This window comes from Bubalus kerabau, chromosome 1, assembly GCF_029407905.1.
Source record: "Bubalus kerabau isolate K-KA32 ecotype Philippines breed swamp buffalo chromosome 1, PCC_UOA_SB_1v2, whole genome shotgun sequence".
NCBI lineage: Eukaryota > Metazoa > Chordata > Mammalia > Artiodactyla > Bovidae > Bubalus > Bubalus kerabau.
The window spans coordinates 198,784,472-198,806,404 of NC_073624.1; the positions used below are offsets into that span (position 1 = coordinate 198,784,472).

General features: G+C 36.0%; 1 protein-coding gene across 13 annotated transcripts in view; it reads right to left on the reverse strand.

Moving 5' to 3' along the window:
- Positions 1-21,933, reverse strand: part of CSNK1G3 (casein kinase 1 gamma 3) — a 410,789-nt gene that overhangs the window by 6,586 nt on the left and 382,270 nt on the right. For 7 of the 13 annotated variants that reach the window (XM_055549423.1, XM_055549441.1, XM_055549386.1 and 4 more), the window contains 3 exons: positions 19,063-19,158; positions 8,432-8,538; positions 7,900-7,923 (listed from right to left, as the gene is read on the reverse strand). In XM_055549423.1, coding sequence (XP_055405398.1) covers positions 7,900-7,923; positions 8,432-8,538; positions 19,063-19,158 — 227 coding nt within the window. The remainder of the gene's footprint in view (positions 1-7,899; positions 7,924-8,431; positions 8,539-19,062; positions 19,159-21,933) is intronic. The other 6 variants (XM_055549479.1, XM_055549488.1, XM_055549449.1 and 3 more) reach the window with 5 other exon arrangements.

Here is a 21,933-nt window from a genome sequence, read left to right on the forward strand (position 1 = left end):
GGATGGAGGTTTGTAACACAGTATAGGAGGAAGTGACCAAAACCATCCCAAAGAAACGCAAGAAGGCAAAGAGATTGTCTGAGGAGGCTTTACTGAGGAATGTCTGAGGAAATGTCTGAGGAAAGAAGAGAAGCAAAAGGTAAGGGAAAGAAAGGGAAAGATACCCAAATGAATGCAGAATTCCAGAGAATAACAACGAGAGGTAAAAAAGGCCTCCTGAAATGAACAAGGCAAAGAAACAGAGAAAAACAACAGAATGGGAAAAACTAGCAATCTCATCAAGAAAACTGGAGATATAAAGGAAACACTTCATGCCAAGGATGGGCACAATAAAGGACAGAAATGGCAAGGACCTAACAGAAGCAGAAAAGATTAAGAAGAGGAAGCAAGAAGACAAAGAAGTATACAAAAAAAGGTCTTAATGACCAGATCACCACAATGGTGTGGTCACTCACCTAGAACCATACATCCTGGAGTGTGAAGTCAACTGGACCTTAGGAATCATTATTACAAACCAAGCTAGTGGAGGTGATGGAATTCCAGCTGAGCTATTTCAAATCCTAAAAGATGATGCTGTGAAAGCGCTGCATTCACTATGCCTGCAAATTTGGAAAATTCAGCAGTGGCCATAAGACTAGAAAAGGTCACTTTTCATTCCAATCCCAAAGAAGGGCAATGCCAAAGAGTGTTCAAACTACCATACAATTGTGCTAATTTCACACGCTAGTAAGATAATGCTCAAAATCCTTCAAGCTAGGCTTCAGCAGTATGTGAACAGTGAACTCGGAGATATACAAGCTGGGTTTAGAAAAGGCAGAGGAACCAGAGATCAAATTGTCAACATTTGTTGGATTATAGAAAAAGCAAGAGATTTCTAAAAAAAACCCTCTACTTCTGTTACACTAAAGCCTTTAACTGTATACATCACACAAATTGTGGAAAATTCTTAAAGAGATGAGAACACCAGACCACCTTACCTGTCTCCTGAGAAATCTGATTATGGGACAAGAAGCAACAATTAGAAATGGACATGGAACAATGGACTGGTTCACAACTGGGATAGGAGTACCTCAAGACTATACATTGTCACCTTGCTTATTCAACTTATATGCAGAGTACATCTTGGGAAATGCTGGACTGGATGAATCACAAGCAGGAATCAAGACTGCCAGGAGAAATGACAACCTCAGATACACAGATGACACCACTCTAAAGGCAGACAATGAAGAGAAACTAAGAAGCCTCTTCATGACGGTGAAAGAGGAGAGTGAAAAGCTGCCTTAAAACTCAACATTAAAAAAGTTGAGATCATGGCATCTGGTCCCATCACTTCAAGGCAAATAGATGAGGGGAAAGTGGAAACAGTGACAGATTTTATTTTCTTGGGCTCCAAAATCACTGCAGACGGTGACTGCAACCACAAAATTAAAAGATGCTTGCTCCTTGGAAGGAAAGCTATGACAAACCTAGACCCATATGGTTTTTCCAGTAGTCATGTAAGGATATAACAGATGGACCATAAAGAAGGCTGAGTACTGAAGAACTGATGCTTTCAAATTGTGGTACTACAGAAGATGCTTAACAGTCCCTTGGACAGCAAGGAGAACAAACCAGTCAATCTTTAAGGAAATCAACCTGAATATTCATTGGAAGGATGGATGCTAACGCTCCAGTACTTTGGCCACCTGATGGGAAAAGCCGACTCACTGGAAAAGAACCTGATGCTGGGAAAGACTGAAGGCAAAAGGAGAAGAGGGTGGCAGAGGATGAGATGGTTAGATAGTATCACCAACTCAATGGACATGAATTTGAGTAACTCCAGGAGATAGTGAAGAACAGAAGAGCCTGCTGTGCTGCAGTCAATGGGGTTTCAAAGAGTTCGAGATGACTTAGTGACTGAACAACAAAAACCTTAAATTTCCTAAGGTCCTGATCATGATACATTCCACAAATGGACACAAAGTTGGTACTTTTAATTTAATATCTACTGAATAAATGAAATTTTTGCCTCATAAATGCAGCTAACTTCTAAAGTAAGAACCTGGTCAAAATCCTAAACCATGTTTTAAAGCCAAAGCTCTTAGCCTTAGGTCACAAACTCTAGTGAAATATTACAAAATATAGATCTCAGTGCCCATGGAAACTTTTCTGGAAAGAAATGATCAACAAAGGAATTAAATTAATAAAGGAATCTGAATCGCAAGAAGCACTGCTTTCCAGATTCAACTACCAGGCCAACTTCCTACATCTCCATTTCCAATGAGGACTTGTCCTGGATGCAAGGAGCTGAGCACTAGAGACACGGAGTGGACACCATGTCATCAATTTACATGAGAGCAGGCCAAATGCATAAAATGAAACCATATAATTTTAACTTGGTACAGCTGAAGGGGGGGGGGGTATAGAGGGTAGTTATTGGAAACAATAATTGTAATGATAGCAAAGATTCCAGGAATTAGCACATATAGAAATTTTTACAGATGATATGACCAAGTTATTCTATCAATAAGTCCAATTATTTGGTCTTAGAATATAACTTATATTTTTAAAAATTTTCAAAGACATTTTCTCTCCTGTTGTTCAGTGACTACATTTTCTTATCCATTCGTTCATACCTCATATGGAGTCTCCTCAGATCGAGACTGACAACTACCCCAGGAAAAGATTTAGGCTGTGCAGACAATTAAATCATGTTCCTGTCAATGATTCTATTTTTCTCGGCTCTTTCTTGATTATCCCTTGTATGGTTCCAGTGAGCCAAAATGTTCTCACAAGTCAGAGTCACGCTTCTGACCAGATCATTCGGAAGGCTAGCCTAGAATCTTTGAAGCAACAACTCTACTCTTAAATCCTTTGGGAATAAACATTAAATTCTATTTCTGATGAACACTGTTGCTTCACATACTGTTTACATAGGAAATAAGAAATGATAATGGGTCAAAGTCCTAAACTCTGTAGAAAACATAGATGGGAACAACCAAGATTTTGCTACTGACATCACACCACCATTTCCCCATTACTGACTGCCTTTGTCTTCTTGTAAAACATGGCTTGTCTTCCTGGATCTCTGTCATAAACTTTCTTCTCAAAAGTCTACCCAGAAACTGAAGCACGTTTCTCCGTCTGGGTCTGAAGTGTTTTATCTGCCCCTGTAACTCACTGGCTCATCGTTATCCAGTTGAGGGACTGTTGGTACCTGCCAGACCTTCTGCACTTAGGACCCCAGAACCTAGCCTCTCCTCCTCTGGTTGAAGAGGATATAGGAGGTATCTTTCATGACATCTAAACTTTAATTCACTGCCAAAGGATTTTTTTCCCCTTAAAACTTATACTTGAAATGTAATTTCATTTCTCTAGCTTTCTCAATAAAAATGAGAAACTATTTGGTTAGACAAGTAGGGTTTAGATCAGAGAGCAAGACCATGCATGTAGCCACTCTAACAAAGCAACTGCACCTTCAGTTTCTTCCTTTCCATCCCCATGCAGTAATATCGCAAACCTGAAATGACTTTCACAATTTGCCCACCCTCTCATGCTGGTTTAGTTTATACCTTCCTGCCTCCATCACTGCTAAGAGCCTTTTAACTGACTTTCATGTAAGACTCACATCTCTCCAATCTGCCATCCAAACTTCCCTCATCATAAATATGGCCATGCCCTTTCTTCTTAAATCTCAGCAATGGTTCTCCACTGTCCTAAGGCATCAGTTTTAAAAATTTGGTCCCAATGTATTTCTACTCTCCTCTCAGTCTCATCCTACATTAGGCTTCCTTTCCCAGACAGCCTGTATCTTAGAAGGAAGGAAGGAAAAGAGGGCAGGAAGGAGGGAAGGGAGATTGCCTGAAGCCCAGGAAGTGACATAAGCCTCAAAACTGGCACCAAAATAATTTTCTTAAGGTTCAATCTGATTATACCATTTCTTGGCTTAAAACCCACAGTGTGCTTTCTTGTGCTAAGGAAGATAATGTCCAATTTTTTTTTTTAAACCTTGTTACTAAAACCTTTTGAGATTAGGCACTCAGCCTCTCTCAATTCCCATTAATATAATCACACTCTATTTGCATGGGTCACTACTCAAACTTACCCATTCTTTCTTTGCTTCACGTTGTTACGCAATCTCTTCTCTCTGACCTCCATTCCCCCTTTCAAATCATACTCATCTTTGAACTTCAGCAAATGTATCCTTACCCACAAAGAGCTCTATGATCTTCAGCTGGAAATGCATACCCAGTCTCTGAACTCCATAGCATTAACCCTATAATACCTTGTTTTAGATTGGTGATTCTCAATCCTGGTTATTCCTTAGAATCAGCTTAAAAGCATTTTAAAAATACTGGTAACCAGACCCCACCACCACTGAGAATGCACAGCCTAAGTACTGGCATATTTTTAAAACTGCCCCGATGATTGTGATATCAAGCCAGGTTTGAGAACCACTCTACACGAAAGTCTCTGGTGTACTTACTACTTTCTCTAATGGAACAACAGGGTCCTGACTTATCTTCATAATCATCGTATCACCATACACACAACAACTATTCAGTAAATGACAGAAAATGGGGGGTGGGGGGGTGGCGCAGAGAAACAGAGAAACAAAGGAGAAAAGATGAATTCATAATACTTCAGAACTCAGTAACTAAACTTGAAGCCTTAGTCTCCTAAATTCCCGGGAGAAATGATGAGGCCGCTGTCATTTGTATCACCTGTTTAAAAAAAAGTCTCCACAGTTAAAAAAAAAAAAGAAAGGAAGGCAAAATCTCATTTCTATTGAAGGAGCCACTTTGTCTTGGGGGAAGAGATTATTTTCCATCATTTGGAAATCATACATTTACGTAAACCTGAGATTCTAAAATATTTGTTGTAGAATACATTTCAGTTTATGAGATGGGATAAGAAAGACCTCTGCCAATCACAGGTAAGAAGAAAAGAAGGAAGTAGCAAACAGATTCTGAAAAAGAATTCTAGGCTGGTCCCTAGCTACCCAGAAAATTGTGGAAAAGAGAAGAGAAGCATTAGCCCCAACTTTGGAAAAGAAATTATGCTCACATTTCTTAATCACAGACTAAGAGGGTATAAGGAATGCAATAATAAGGCTGTAGGAACATTAGAATAACCTTGATCAAAGACAGGACAAAATGTTGTGTGTTTAAAAAGAATTTCCAACTAATGAACAGTTTGGGAAGTTCCGAGAATTTCTGTAACCCATCTGGAATAAAGCTACACTGAATTCATGGATTGCTATCTATTTTTCTAAAGAAACTGCTGTATTCAGATATAATTCACATACCATTAAATTCACCTTTTTAAAGCATATAATACAATGTTTTTTTAATATAGTCAAGGGGTTTTTCAGCTCTCACCACTATCTAACTTAAAAACGCTTTCTTCACTCCATAAAGAAACCACATAACCTATCAGCAGTCACTCCTCTATTCCTCTTCTCTGTTCCAGGCCTTCACTATTTTCTGTCTCTGTATATTTGCTAATTCTGGACATTTTACATAAATGGACCTTATAATGTGTAGCCTTTTATGTCTGGTTTATGTCACATTGCATCATGTTTTCAATTTTATTTTTTTATATTGTCAACTTACAGTACATTGCATAGATGTACTATATTGCATAATGTACTACATTATGCAATTATTTAGTAATAATTTATTGAGGCTTTGGGGATCTTACCAAAAAAAAAGGCCTTGTTGTTAAGAAATCCTGATAGCTCAGTTGGTAAAGAATCCGCCTGCAATGCAGGAGACCCCGGTTGTTCAATTCCTGGGTCGGGAAGATCCCCTGGAGAAGGGATAGGCTACTCATTCCAGTATTCTTGGGCTTCCCTAGTGGCTCAGCTGGTGAAGAGCCTGCAATGTGGGAGACCTGGGTTTGATCCCTGAGTTGGGAAGATCCCCTGGAGAAGGCAAAGGCTGCCCACTCCAGTATTCTGGCCTGGAGAATTCCAAGGACTGTATAGTCCATGGGCTCGCAGAGTTGGACACAGCTGAGCAACTTTCACTTTCACTTCAGTTTTAAAAGGTGGGAGATAAATAAAGAGAATAACATATCAATGACAGACTTAAGAAACTAATGGAACACAGAATTCAGAATGGAAAATGAGGCTGGGAGAGACAGACTAGAGCAACCATGAAGGGCCTGGTGCCATGCCAAGTGATCTGGACTTGCTGCTCTATGCAAAAGAGAACCTCCCTTCAGAAAGAGTCTCCCACCCCTCCCCACCACTTCCTTTTTTATTATCTTCCAACACCTACAGATAGAAACCCAAACCATAAACATACACACTCACACCCATCTCAACTAAATAACTACCCATTCTTCAAAGCCCCCTCCACAAAGCATTCTCTGACCATCCTGTCAAACAACTCTAACAGGACCTTTTTCACAATATTTATCATACACTGATAAATGCTAATACAGCTGCAATTATCCCTGCTGAAGAGTGAGCTTCATAAAAGCAAGGATAGTATCATTATTTCTGAAATCCAAGCAGTGTAAACGCTGAATGAATACATGGAAAAAATGCAATAGATTTGGTGGAAAGTAGATCTCTAGGAGGATGAGAACACAGAATGGCCAGTTTCGGTGAAGAATCTGGGTGTGGAAGTAAAAACAGAGAATGTTGATGGAAGAAGCACAAGCCTGGGAAGATGAACAAGGTCACTGGCATCGAGTAGAGAAACAGAAGGGGTGATAATGGCAAGTGGTACCTGCCACGCCACGTGCCAGACAAAATACCAGCGCTTTAGTACATTTAATTTTTTCAACAGCCTACAAGGTAGATATTATTAGCCTCATTTTACAAGAAAAGAAACAAGCCTGAAGAAGGAAACAAACAGTGGCAGAAGTAGGTTTCTACAACTTACATTTCTTTGCAAAGGCCGTGTGCATTACTCTCTGCCTTACGTTACTCCCTTTTATAATTGTGCTTGGGATTGCACCAGCACATGTAACTGTTTATTACTTTTGACATAAAAATACAGAAGTATGTAGCTGACTGATTATATCCTGAAATCCACCAAAACCAAGTCACACTGACTATGAATAAATTCCACAGTCAAACTGGTTAAAAGGAACACTTGCTCATTACTCTCTTAAACAGAAATATCCACAAAAGTTTCCTCATCTTGCAGTCAATAAATGAGCATTGTCTTAAAAATTATATAAGGTTCCTTTTAGACATGAGTAGAATGTTACACAATTTACTAATCTAAACAACTTTTATTATTTACCCCAAGGCTTGGGGTAAATTTGTCCTAAAATTGAGGGAAGCATTTTAAACACAGCATTGTAACTAAAGGCAAGTGTCAATAAATAGTTTAAATTCAGTATTATTGCAACAGATAAGAATATTATTTTTCATAATATCTGTATTTAGCAGTTACTATTTAGATGAGGATTTTTCATAACACTCTCTTACTATAGTTTATCATGAAATTTAATAATGCATAGTATGTGTATTTAACGGCAATAAAATTAGTAAGTGAAGTACTGGTTTAGTGATGTTATTGCTAGGTGTATTTAACAATTACAAATAGGTAAAAAAGTTTAACTCAAAAACTTGCCTCTTTTAAAAGCAAATAATGCATTGTGTTACAAAACAAATGCACAAGCACAAGCAAGATTGCTGTATCATCTACTCAATAAAAAGTGCCCCCAAATGTTTCGTCTATGTCACTTGAAACCAAAAAGCTGCAGCAGGCAAAAGAGCTCCTCAATTATTTCTTGCTTTTCAGAGTTAATGTAAATGACATTAAAGACTTTTGTATGACTTTTACCAATTATAATTTCTATGTTGAAAAGTTTGTTTTTAAAGACACAAACTGGTGCTAAATCTTTGAGATTATAGTCAACGGAGCTATTTCTGCCTGCCTACACTTGAGAACTCACCACATGTTCAACACTTTCTGGCAGCTAAACACAAAAAAAATAGAAGGAAAAAGAGAGAGATATCATCAGAAACTGCCCACACTGAAATTATCACATTGTTTTCATGCTTAATTTTTTTCCAAGCAGAATTATTATAATTTTAACAAAAAACAACTAATTTGAAACTAGTATTAATACATGCAGCATACCACAAAATTAATATTTTTATGTTTACAGAAAAAAATATGCCTCTAAAGTATAGCAGTAATTTTCATGCACCAACATTCCTAAAACTAATAAGCTAAAAACATGTTGTTAACTCTAAATAAGAATTTGAGCACAGTTCTTAAATAACTATTTTTATATTATTAAAACGTTTACTGAAATAGCACTATTTAAAACTTAGTGGTTAAAACAATTAAATATACCAATTTGTTTTGCATGCACCTACTCCTTGAAAAAAATTTCCTTAAATAATTGCACATGACTGTAAGTCTCAAACATGCACAGTTTAAGGAAAAAAGTGACTAAATCAAGCAAAACCAATACATACTTGGTTTCATCCATCACCTCTACTTCTGTAGGGGCTGTGATGGGTGCATTTGAACGTCCTGCAGTAGGGTCATCTGTGTTTAATTCTCCATTTGTAGAACTTACAACCTGCAAAAAAGAAAAAATATATATTTATATATATATATATACACACACACACACAAAAAGTAATAAGTTATATAATGATAAACATAAAGTATTTAAATTAGAAAGTTAATATGAAGACCACAAAACAATTAGTATGTAGTTATTCATAACTAAATATTCTAACAGGTCTACATTAAAGATAAAGTCATTCAACACTTGCTTTTCAACTTACTTCCTGGTCATCTTGAAATTTCTGTCCTGTCTGCTGTCCTCTGGTTTTTAAGGCTAATGCAATCAGTTCCCTTTTGGGTACCTAGCTCCTGTGGTACTTTGCTACATCATGAATTATTTGCTTTGGAAACTTTAATATTGTTCTTCCAACAGATCCTCCGTTTCAGTCGGTAATCATGCTCAGGTCTCACCCTCATTTTTGTCCATTCATTCACCCAGTTTTTCAAGCCCTAAATCTAGGCATCACTGTGATTCCTCTCTTTGACATAAACCATGAGCAGATTATGTTAAATCCTCCCTGACACAAACCCCAAACCTAACTGGGTCCTCCCCACTCTTAAGACTACTAAAACCAAGAGATAATGATCCAAAGCACCATTATCTCTTGAATGAAGTAGAGCAAAAACCGATCAACTGGTCAGCTTTTATTTGTATCTACCTCCCATTAATGGATTGTCCACACAACCACCAAGATGTTCCTTTAAGATGTAAATTAGGTAACACATAACTCTCTGCTTAAAACTCTAATAATGTCAACTTTATGGTTTCATTTGAAATAAAGATCTATATTCTTTACTCCAATTTACAAAGCCCCACAAGATCTCAATCCTGTCTACCCCTTTGATCTCATAGCACTTTCCCTTTCTTCACTAGCCTCTGTCCAACATCAAGCTTATTTCCACCTAAGGCCTTGGCATTATCTTTTCTTACTCCCTGGAATTCTCTTCTTGCTTACTGGCTATTTTCTTGTCTTTCAGATTCTCAGAGAATAGGATTTTTTTCAACATATAATCTAGAACTTTTGTGCAGAAATACTCTTATATGTTATACTTCATTTGTAATTCTTTGTATAGCATTTATCGATATTGATGTTTTTCTGATTGACTGATTGATGAGTTTCTTAATACCCACCCCAAATTCTATTAAAATTAAGCTCCATAACAGCAAGAGCCTTCTGTTATTTCCTGAGAGATCTCCTCACCTCAATGTGGCACAGAAAAGGCACTCAATAAATATTTGTTGGAATAAATGAATATATGCATGCATATATGAAAGCTTGAAGCAAGATAAAAATCATAACACTCCCAAATTCTCTTGGTCCAACAAAGTCTCTCTACTGTCCTATCTCTTGTTTTCCTCTAAACTTAAAAAACAATCATCTTAATTTACCACTTATATTTTTATAAAATTTCCCATTTATTCCTTAACTCCTCCCAATCTATACTCAGACCCTATATCAGAACTCAAATTGAGGTTTTTCTTGAAGGTTACCAATAGTTCCTAAAAGGTATTTTGCTCTGTCTTCATTTGCCTGTACATCTCTCTATCACTTGGCACCAGCTAATGACTTTGAAGTGAGATAGAGCTTTAGATACAAAACCTAGTTCTACCACTTACCACTTATGTGACTCTGGGAAGACACCTTACCTTGCTAAACCTCAGTATTCTCAACTATGAAATTGGAAACAGAAGTTATCTGTTTAATAAGGTTGATATGAATAGGAAATAAAATTAATATATAAAATACAGTGACTGGCATATAGTAAGAGTTCAACAAATGGTGGCCATCATTATTACCATTGGTCTAACCTAAAGAATGGCTTCAACTATTACCTTTACAAAAAGGATTCCCCAAGTCTAACTGCTGACCTACATGGTTAGTTAGCTAGATCAAGTTTGGCACCTCGTTATTTCTAAAACCAAATTTATCACATTCCTTCTTAAATCTGTTACGTTTCCTATAGTCCCTACTTTTACTAAAGCCCTACCCACTTCCCAGACCTCCAGGCTCAAAAATCTCAAAATCATTTTTGATGCTTTCTCTACATGATCTCTTTATGATGTAACAAAAGTCTAAGTATCAGAGTTGACAGGTGACTAGTAGACGTAACACTTCCATTTACAGAGGCCGGTATTTCTAAAACTTAAATTCCAGGCTTCTGTGGTGGCTCAGTGGTAAAGAATCCATCTGCCAAAGCAGGAGATATGGGTCCAGTCTTTGATCCCAGGAAAATCCCACATGCTGTTGAGCAACTAATCCCATGCGCCACAACTATTCAGTCTGTGCTCTAGACCTGGGAGCTGCGACTACTGAGCCCATGTGCTGCAACCACTGAAGCTCAGGCACCCTGGAGCCCACACTGAGCAACAGAAGCCACCTCCCTGGCACCACAACCAGAGAGTAGCCACCGCACACCGCAACTAGATAAAAGCCCGCGTACCAACCCAGCACAGCCAAAAACATTAGATAAAATTATACATAAAAAGTTTAAGTTCTAAAAGACAACAACACGCCAAGCACTGTTCTAGGAACCTGGAATACCACAGTCAACAATACAGAAAAACATCTCTGTCCTTGTAGACTTAATAGTCAGTATAGAGAAATAGGCCCTCTCCCCCCAACTCAAGGAAGATAACCAGAAATCAATCAATGTATCTAGACTAGGTCATGATTTATACAATTTCCATTTCCTATAGCCTATATGGAACAAGTACTTAAGAAATGAGCACTGCATTTGTTCCTTCAGCTGAAAACACAAAGCTGCCTTGATCCTCTTTAGAGGCAATTCAATGGGAGGAATATTCCTAAGTCACCCTCTCAGCTTCTGGGGCACCTGCTTCCTCCTTTCTGTCATACTTTGAGCTCTGTGGTACTGTGCCAATTTTCTCTCTTTCTGAAAATGTGAAAAGATACTTATTTGTTCTAATTACTGAATATAATTGGCTTCTTTATTTTTAAAATGTCAGAGCCTCTACCTTGAGCTGGAAAGAAGCTAAAAAGCAGAATTCTTATCCCATAGTTTTCTATTCTCCATCACTTTTAACTAGCAGAGTGCCTTGCATGTAGTAGATAACTAACAGTTCAATGAACTATTTCCGTTTTTATTTCCTTAACATGATAGTCAACAGGTTTCTCCCCCGCCCCTTTTTGTTCAATGGCCCTACATAGTTGGAAGGACACTCCTTACCCCATCAACTTATAGGCAGTTCCTCTGATGTGTCTTCCCTTTCTTAAGCAGCATAAATGAAAATTTGAAACTCCAGTACTTTAAATTTCCAGCAACAGTACCTATACATGCATGATAATTATATAATCTGATTTACTTCACTTCATATAATTTCATTACAAAGTTATATCAGACTTCAATAAATTTTATTTTAGTGAAATGCTTCACATTTCATTCTACTTGGTTGATCAGAACCAGATGGAGTATTATTCAGCCATTAAAAAGAATACATTTGAATCCGTTCTAATGAGGTGGATGAAACTGGAGCCTATTATACAGAATGAAGTAAGCCAGAAAGAAAAACACCAATACAGTATACTAACGCATATATATGGAATTTAGAAAGATGGTAACAGTAACCCTGTGTACGAGACAGCAAAAGAGACACTGATGTATAGAACAGTTTTATGGACTCTGTGGGAGAGGGAGAGGGTGGGAAGATTTGGGAGAATGGCATTGAAACATGTAAATATCATGTATGAAATGAGATGCCAGTCCAGGTTCGATGCACGATACTGGATGCTTGGGGCTGGTGCACTGGGACGACCCAGAGGGATGGAATGGGGAGGGAGGAGGGAGGAGGGTTCAGGATGGGGAACACATGTATACCTGTGGCGGATTCATTTTGATATTTGGCAAATCTAATACAGTTATGTAAAGTTTAAAAATAAAATAAAATTAAAAAAAAAAAAAAAAAAAGAAGTTAACATCTGACTTTATAAAAATTTTAATGTAATTTTTCCTGGGCTCCCCAGATTCCCTAACCCTCTGAGTAAAAGCCAATAGCCCAGGGTCAGAACACAATCAATGTGGTAACAGAGTTCTGTTAAGCTGACCCACTTAACAGCAATGACCTAAGAGTGAATCAGGCATTAAAAGTGTTTCCACTTAAGAAAACGAGTGGTCTTTTCTAAACAGATTTTACAAGAAGAAACAAAGACATGATATTAAAAACTGTGTCAATATCTTCTTGGAAACCAAAGGCAATGGATCAAACAAAAATTATTTTTGTAAGCCAACTTTTGAGGAATGATTCCACTTAGGTGACATTTCTAGAATGATAATTCAAACTAGAACATAAGAATCTCTGCAATATTAGTGTTTATCAGGCTAGTTTCTTCAGAGGATGAGATGGTTGGATGGCATCACCAACTCAATGCACATTGGAGTTTGAGCAAACTCCAGGAGATAGTGGAGGATAGAGCCTGGCGTGCTGCAGTCCATGGGGTTGCAAAGAGTCAGACATGACAGAGCGACTGAACAACAACAAATCTAAAAATCACAAATGCTTTGAGGTTTGACATTTCAAAAGAAAATTCAGCTATTTTATAGGATTTTTGTCGTTGCTCTTCTTGTTCTTAAAGAAATTTTCACTGTTATTCCCACTTGATAAGAAACTTAGTGTAATTCTCATTTTAAGAGGTTTAAAAAAAAGGTAACTAGGCTACCGTTTTACTCTCACAATATCCGAGTTAAATGGGAGGCAGTGGGCAAAAAGCCTGTAGCTAAGTGAGGGCGAAAAATAATGGTTCATTTAACACCTGCCTGCCCCGTCTAATTCCAAAGAAATCATTATCATTATTCAGATGTCTTTGTACTGAAGGATGTTAAAATGCCAATTAATTTACTTTCTGAATAGAATGAATTCAAATTCGTTATACTACTATCTTCCTAATTTCTATTTGAAGTTTTGTAAGCATGTTATCAAATGCTCAGTAGAGGCACACTATATTAATGAACTAAATCTTCATCTAGTCAAAAAAATATATTAGAAATACTAAAAAAACATATATTTTACTTAAGACACTCAGCTTTTTCTAGAGGCATCTATAAGAAAGCACACTAGTAAATGAGATACAGTTAAAAGGTTCAACATGACTGTATGAAACCAGCTTTCCAACATATTCTAAAAGCTATAGAAATATAATTAATATTCCAACTGATGACCCAAAGGCCCAGTGATTTTCTCAGTGACTTTCAACATAGAGAAACCAAAATGGATTCTCTATTCAATCTCTGAGTGATCTAATATTCACTTAGACTTAACAGCACTCTATTCTTTGAGTATTCCAGTCTTGCAAGATGTTACTGCAAATGATACTGGAAAAGTGTTAAATTCCTTAACATGAGATATCTGTTTTTCTTTCATTTCCTGGTGACTCAGACAATAAAGAATCTGCGTGCAATGCAGTAGACCCGGGATCAATCCCTGGGTCAGGAAGATCCCCTAGAGAAGGGAATGGCAACCCACTTCAGTATTCTTGCCTGGAGAATTCCATGGACAGAGGAGATTGGCAGGCTATAGTCAATGGGGTCGCAAAGAGTCAGACATGACTGAGCGACTTCACTTTCAATGTTCAGACTACCAGCCCTTTGCTGCAAAACTCCTATATATCATATCCTAGCTCTCCCTCTCCCCTCCTCGGAGCAGTTCTTAGAGTTACTTAAGATACTGCCTCCAAGCTTGACGTCCTGAAAATTCCCACTCAATAAAACATAACTCTCAACTTTTAGATTGTGAATATATTTTTTAGTCAACAAAATCCCAACCATTCAAAAAGTTTCCTGCCTCTTGTTTTGGGTAGAGCAAGCTCAGTTTACACTATATTCTCTTCCCTACTATATATAGTAGCTATTAAAATCTTTCTTTACTGCCAGAAAAGAAAAAAAAGAGTATCAAAACAAATGTGTAATGCTGATTTATTCCAATTGTAACTAAACAAGGGATTTCCTAAACTAAAATTAAAAAAAAAAAAAGAGGAACTGGAAATTATTTATGTAATAAAGGCATGTAACTTCTCTCATTCCACAAACCTCTCTTTTCCAGACTTTAGTACCCCCCAAAAAAATAAGAGAGATGACTCTTATAGTTACTCAATTTTTTTTTCCTTGTTAGGACCTCAGTATTTTCAAAGATTTGACAAAGAAAACTAAACTTGGTTATCTGAAATGTTTTGAAAAGGCCTGCATTAACAATTAGCGTAAAGGAGAACTGACTCAGATATGACATCTATTACTCCTCTGACTTTTAACCACATATGTTTTATCATTTCAAGATATGTTTGTCTGATTCTTTTTCTGTTATCATCACCTGTATCTGCATTTCTGAAGTGATAATAACTAAAATATCAGACTGCTTATTATAACAATTAATATTATTGTTTCATTTCATCAACAGTGCCTGGCTGTAAAAAATATCTGCACCACTTGCAATTCTGCCCTTTCTCCCCAGTGTCACATGGTTCCTTACATGAAAAAAGAAAGGCTGGACGAGCAGAGGACCTTTCCAACAGTCAGAAAGTATGCCACACCAAGTAAAACAGTTCTCTGAGTAGTGCCCTTAACAGCTGTCTTCTTCCCTCTGCTTGCCATGATCTCTCAGCTTTTACAGATCAGATGTTTAGTTAGCATAGAGCTCCATGAACTGTGTTACAGTGAAAAGTTCAACACAGTGGCATTAGAGACTAATACTATCTGCTGCCAGTGGTACATTTTAAAACCTCATTTTGGAAATTCTGATTTGCCAGGTGGAAATCTACCAAAAAGGGTTACTGACCCCTCCCCTTCCCTCAACCCTCATACCCAATTAAATTGTATCTTCTATCTTTCAAGTCCTTTTGTTTCTCTTCATCTCCACTACCCATCATCACTCCTCAACTGTGGACTTTTAAGAGTTGTGGCCCTGCCTTAGACTTGTCTCCCTTCCATTTGGTCTCAAAAGTATCTCTGTAAATGCTAATCTAATCAAGTTACTTCTAATTCTCTTTATGCCTACCCAATACCCTTAGACCAAAACCCAAATTTAATAACAAAACTTTCAGGTCCTTCACAATTCCCCTCCTGTCTGCCTGTCAGTCTCATTTCTCAATACACAATAGCTTGACAGAACTGCATTTAATTCCTCAATCTGTCACTCTCTCCTCCACAATCTTACACACACTTTTCTCTGCCTGGTACACTCCTCTCTTAACCCCTTCCTTCTACCTTCTTCAAATGCTAAGTCCTACTGATTCTTCACTTTGAAAACATGTGAAAAAATAAGAGTATAAATAATATTTTTTTCAGGAAACTTTAACTTGCTAAATCCAAGTTAGATGCTTTTCCTACATATTCTCATAGCACCCTGTACTTTCTCCACTTATCATACCACCTGCTTATTAGCTCTTTCCATTAACTGAAAGCTCCATGGGGACAGACACCATATCTGTTATTCTTTCCTTTATTCAAAGAACCTACTAGCACAGTGCCAAACACGTGGTAAACATTTATATATATTTGCTGAATAATGAAGAGCCAAGAAACTGAAAGTGGTAGGTCTAGGCTTCTCAACCATATTTATTACCAGTGATTCTCAGAGGAGCAGGGGGGGACAGACTTGTACCCCTAGGAAATTTTCCAAATCACATACAAGCCAAGAACAGATTGAAAATACAGACTTCACGATATCTGAATATTATTCTTAATCTCTTAAGTGGGAAAAGTTTATCAAATAGATGGCATTATCCTTCTGATGAGTAAATTAACTGAAGAGACAGAATAAAATTAGATAAATCCCATTTCACAATGCATTCTTTTGGCTACATCTCTATACTTCACTTTTCAGAGATGGATAAAAATACTAGTCAAGCTTCTTAATTTGCCAAAGCAATAGACGATTCTACTATTTAGTACTTCTTTGTCCCAGACTCTATACTACTTTTTTTAAAAGTTCTCACAAAACCATGAATACAGCTATCATTAATATCCCCATGTTATGATGAATAATCTAAGGCAAGAAATTTGAAATTATGCGGCTAACCACCATTAAATCAACTTGGTAACCTATATACCTGACCTATAATATATATATATAATAATTCTGAAAAGATAAGGAGTTCAAATACAGACTCCAAGGGGCATATGTGAGATAGTGAGTGAGGATTTTTCTGTAGGTCGAAAAGGCAAGAGGTGTTCGTATACCAGATAGCAATCTATCTATTTTGTAAATGTATTTCCTGAAAACTATTTGATAATACGCCCTTGGTATTTATTGAGGAAAACTTTTTAATTGCCATGTAAGATCTTTGTCACTCAGTCGTGTCTGACTCTTTGCGACCCCATGGACAGTCCATGGAATTCTCCAGGCCAGAATACTGGAGTGGGTAGCTGTTCCCTTCTCCAGGGGATCTTCCCAACCCAGGGATCAAACCCAGGTCTCCCACACCTTGCAAAGCCAGTGACTGAAACTTTGTCCAACAGGTAGTTCAACAACCACGGAACAAAGAACCTCAAGGCAAATTCTTCTCATACTTGTGTATTAGTAAAAAGATCTTTCTCTTTCTATCTTCCCTTTATCAAATAATGAGAATGAAAAAAACACACTGCTTTCCTTTCTCTCATTCAAAGTAAAATACAGTATTCAATTATTGGAATAATCATATTAGCTCAGATTAAGATACCTTTACTTCCTTTATTATTAATTTTTAAACTACTACTTCATTAGTCCAATTATGCCAGTGTCATAACTTATCAAATTTTAAATTATACATAAATTCAACATTTTTGGATGGAGCAAGATTCACACATGATCTTACTACGCTGCTAGCAAATTTTTCGTGACAGTAAAACTACCTTAATGTTCATCACATCAAGTTAATTCAGGAAGTAACTGAAAAATAGTGTAAAAATTTTTACTCACTTATGTATTTACCCGAATAGTAAAGTGATCACTTACTAAATATTAGAATGAAGTCAGATGCAATCTTTATAAGGCAGAAAAGTTTTAAAGAAATGAGAAATAAGCAGATTTAAAATATATCTTTGACAATATGTGAAAAAATAGAATAAAATACTGGAATGATTAGCCAACAATGAAACTCATTCACCCTTTGACAGTCCAAAGAAATTCCATGAGCCATCTTTAGGAATTCCACAAAGTGGAAAAAAAAAAAAAAAACTATCGATAAATTTGTGGCATTGGTACAAATCTTAATTGTTATAGATTTCCCTGAACCCTGAGCAAGACACTTGTTATAAAAACACACAACACTTAGAAACACGTAAATGTATACAGATACATACACAATTCAGCTTGTGCTTATGCAAATTAAACATAATTTCCTCAATTAACTTTTCCAATGATATGAATTTAGATCACAAAAAAGTTTTACCTCTCAGGCTCCCTTGCCTCTGAATCCCTCACTCCAAAATTTGACAGCACTACTCAAATTCTTCTGTTAATACATGACTGAAAGTTCCACAGACTACAAAATTCTATAAAAGTTGGTTTCACAATTTAAACTCTAAAATCTAACGGTGGGAAAAACATGATAACTCATAAGATTTAATTAAGAATTGGCTTTTTAAGAGTTCAAATCAAGACAGAATAAAATCCAAGCATAGATTCAGATTAATATATATGAAGAAAAAATATAAATTTGGTAAAATATAACAGAATATTGTTCAAGTTGAAGTATGTGGAGAAAAAAATTTAAAAATAGGTTTTAGACTGAAATGGACTGAGGGAACATTGCTCATCTCAATTACTTTAAGCCAGCATTCAGATTATCTAAACTGACATTTTTCAAAGAAATAAGAGACTCGGTAATCTTTTCCTATTTTTATAATATATATATAAAAGATTAAAATTTAGGGGGGCATTTAAGGGAAGAATATAGCAGCTATCTGTAAATGTATAGAAAAGGGGGGAAAAGGAATACATCAAAAAAATAAGGGACAACTTTAAATTTTTCTAAATACCCAGAAAATAGAGGGAAATGTTTTATAAATATCTGTCCTTGAAATTATTTTCTCCATGTTATACTTTATCCAAATAAAACAAAATATGTCATTGTAAAACTGGGGTCATATTTATTTGACCAGTTAATCAGAAAATACATTCTAAGGACTGAGAATGAAAATGTTAAGATAACTGCTTAACTAAGCTTAAAGGAAGCAAAGTAATGAAAGGATAAGGTATAAAAATGTTCTATTACTTAAAGCATTAAAAAAGACTGAGCTTATTACTGGACAATCAAGTTTAACAGACAGTTCAAGTAATACATTTTATTTTTCTAATCTGAGTACAACTTACTTAAATAATGTTGCATGTGCTTGCAAAAATGAACAAAGGCAAAATCTTAGTATCCCTTAGGTGGTCTTGCTAGACCATGTTAATTTTTCTTTTTTGGTTAAATTCAAAGGAATAGAATTATGGAGAGTTCAGCAACAAGTCTTTCATTAGGATAAGAAATCATGCCATGAGTTCCAAAAAGGGTTAGTTGTATAAATCTGGGAAATAATCACTCATGCAAAAATCAGAAAATACCTGTACCGAGCCACCATGTCTGTCTGCTGCAAGGTGAGCTCTCAAATGATGGGGATTTGCCTGCTGGGAGTCCCAAGCTGCCCTGTGGTCTGTCGACTGCCATTTATTTAATGCATGTGGCATGCATGGAAGAAGAAAAACCCAAAATGTTAAACATCGCATCCTTATAATATAGAAAACAAATGTATAAAAGGAAATTCTTAAAACCCTTACTATTCTGAGTCACAGATGCAATTATCTTTGCATAGTGAATGTGGAGAGATTTCAATGAAAATGCTACAATTATGTAATGATCAACCACAAAAATAAAATAGCACCACAGAATTTTAGAAGTGAAAGGACTTTAGATATCATAGACTCCACTCTCTAATTTTATAAATAAAGTTAACAAAAACTAGAGAGGTAAAAATGACACGGTCAAGAAAACACTCCATAAACCATGAAATGTTCTAAAAAGCCATTCACTATATTTTCTTACAATAGAGGTCCCCACTGGTTTTCTGATAAGAAACTACTTCCAGTAACGTTTAAAAAAAAAGAAAAAGACATTACTTAAACAGCCACACTTAAGGTCTCAGAAAACTTAAAAAATTTTCTCTTCTTGCTTAGTACCCTGTTTCTGACTGTGAGGATAATACAAGAAAACAGAAAAGTTCCTTGAAAAATAAGAACTGCTATACAGAATACCAAGAGGATATGACAAAAAAACTTTTTAAGTGACAATCTTTCATATATGAATCCCTTTGTTTCCTTCATCTATTTTTTTCATCTGGTTCAAATTAAGAGACCTATTTCCATGAAACAGGCCGATAATTCTTAAAGATTTTAGATGACCTGGCAAGCCTGTATGGCAATAACCACAAACTAAATAATAATCTACGAAAAGAATTGAGTAACGGCTTAATAGGGACCAATTTCTGTGTTTCAGGAAAATGTGGACAGTACTAACATGGGGGAAGGCATACAATATTTAAGTTTCTATCACATGTTTGGTTCTGCATTGGCTGCTTTATATATGTTATCTCATTTTTGAGACATAAAGTATTATCCTCGTTTTACTGATGAAGACATTAAGACATTAAATACTTCTCTCACATCACTGAAGTAGCAAATAGTACACCTGGGATTCAAACTGAGAGCCTACTATTTTCCCAACATTACTACCTGGCTCATTACCACAATTACATTATGTTCTAAAGACTTCAGGGCTCTTTTCTTTCTTTTTCAACTAAAGTCAGGAAAATCTTGCCACAAAGTGTCAAGTACACCAGGCTATATGCAGACTAAGAATATCAGTGGCCAGAGAAACCCTTTAGGAGAAGAGATGTTAAAATCAAGTAGACACAAAGAATAAGTGTTTTGGCACTAAGCTTCCTGAATTAAATTGTACAATACACAAATACATTCTCGGTGGCATAAAATATGTCATCAAAACATTTATGACAATTCTAATGTCCCTTCATTAAATCCTCCAAATTTATCACCAGAATTCAGCTGACTTTTAGGTTAAAGTGAAATAAATTAGATGAGACCATGGGACAGCAGGCAACATTTGGGAATCGTGGCCCTTTTAAGAAGACACCAAAAGCTATGCAACCTCTCCTCAAAATAAACATTTGCATCCACCCAACATTTCCTGTAAAATTTCAGGATCCCCTGAACTTCAACCACTGACTCTAAGTTAAAACTGTTTATCTGGGGATATTACAAAGGTTTCAGACTTTTAAAGAATTAACCTTTCATCTTTGGGGATTATGAACTGTGGGTTTATCACACAACTTAAGCTGTTTACTGCATCACAGATAGTTAAGAAATTTTTTTCTAGATATATAATGTTTCTATCATGATAAGAATCTATATATCTAGGTTGCAAATTCAATAAGCTATAGTAAAGGATTTCCTGAAAAAAAAAAATTGATTCCCTACATTTATTGCAAGAAGGACTACATCAACGGAATATGGTTCCCACCCTCAGTGAACTAGCAATGACCTAGCAAGACATATCTGAAACAGGTAGAAAGTTAAAACTTTAAAATATTTAAATTTATTTCAAGAAAAATTTAATTCAACAATAAAAGAAGAGTTTCATTTATTACAATACCTAATAGCTCAAGTAGAGATCCTCACAGAACATGAATTACTGGTCTTGTTCCACATACATTTGAGAAATTAACTGATTTATAAAACACATACTCCAAGTCTTCACTTCTCCCATTTTCTTTCTATTTACAGCATCTTATCAGAGTACTCAAGCTATCAATGTCTTTTAATTTATACTGGAAGTAATTTATATATAAGACCCTTTACTGCCCAGTTTTTCTAAGGCAAAATTATAAAACTAATCTTTTTTAAATTGTCTATATTTTAAAGCATAAAATTATAAATACTTCCTAAATGTAGCATTTTATTTGACTATGATTTTTAGTAAGTTGTGTTTCTTCTTTGATGTCATTTTTTTAACCCTCACCTCAACCCTGATGGAATACAAAATAGACAGCATACTACCCCTCTCCAAAAAGGGTTATAACCGAAAATTCTAAAGATACCGTTTAATTCAAGGTAACAGCAAAAATTCTCTGTCAAAAATGGATTCAGTAAGGTTTCTTTATATAAAAAAGACGAGTGAAAGTGTTGCTCAAAAATTTAACAGCTTCCAATTTATCTTACCCAGAAAATACAACTCTTCAATGAATCTTCTATATCTTGTCTTCAACCTGCTCTCTGCTCCAAACCAACTGCTTATTTCTCCTCAGACATATTCCACATTTTTAAACTTTTGCCTTATATTTTTTTAATGCTCACTCTCTCCAAAATTCTTATTCCTTAGCCCGCCTTTAAAAATTCCATTCATTTTTCATGCTCATCTCAAAA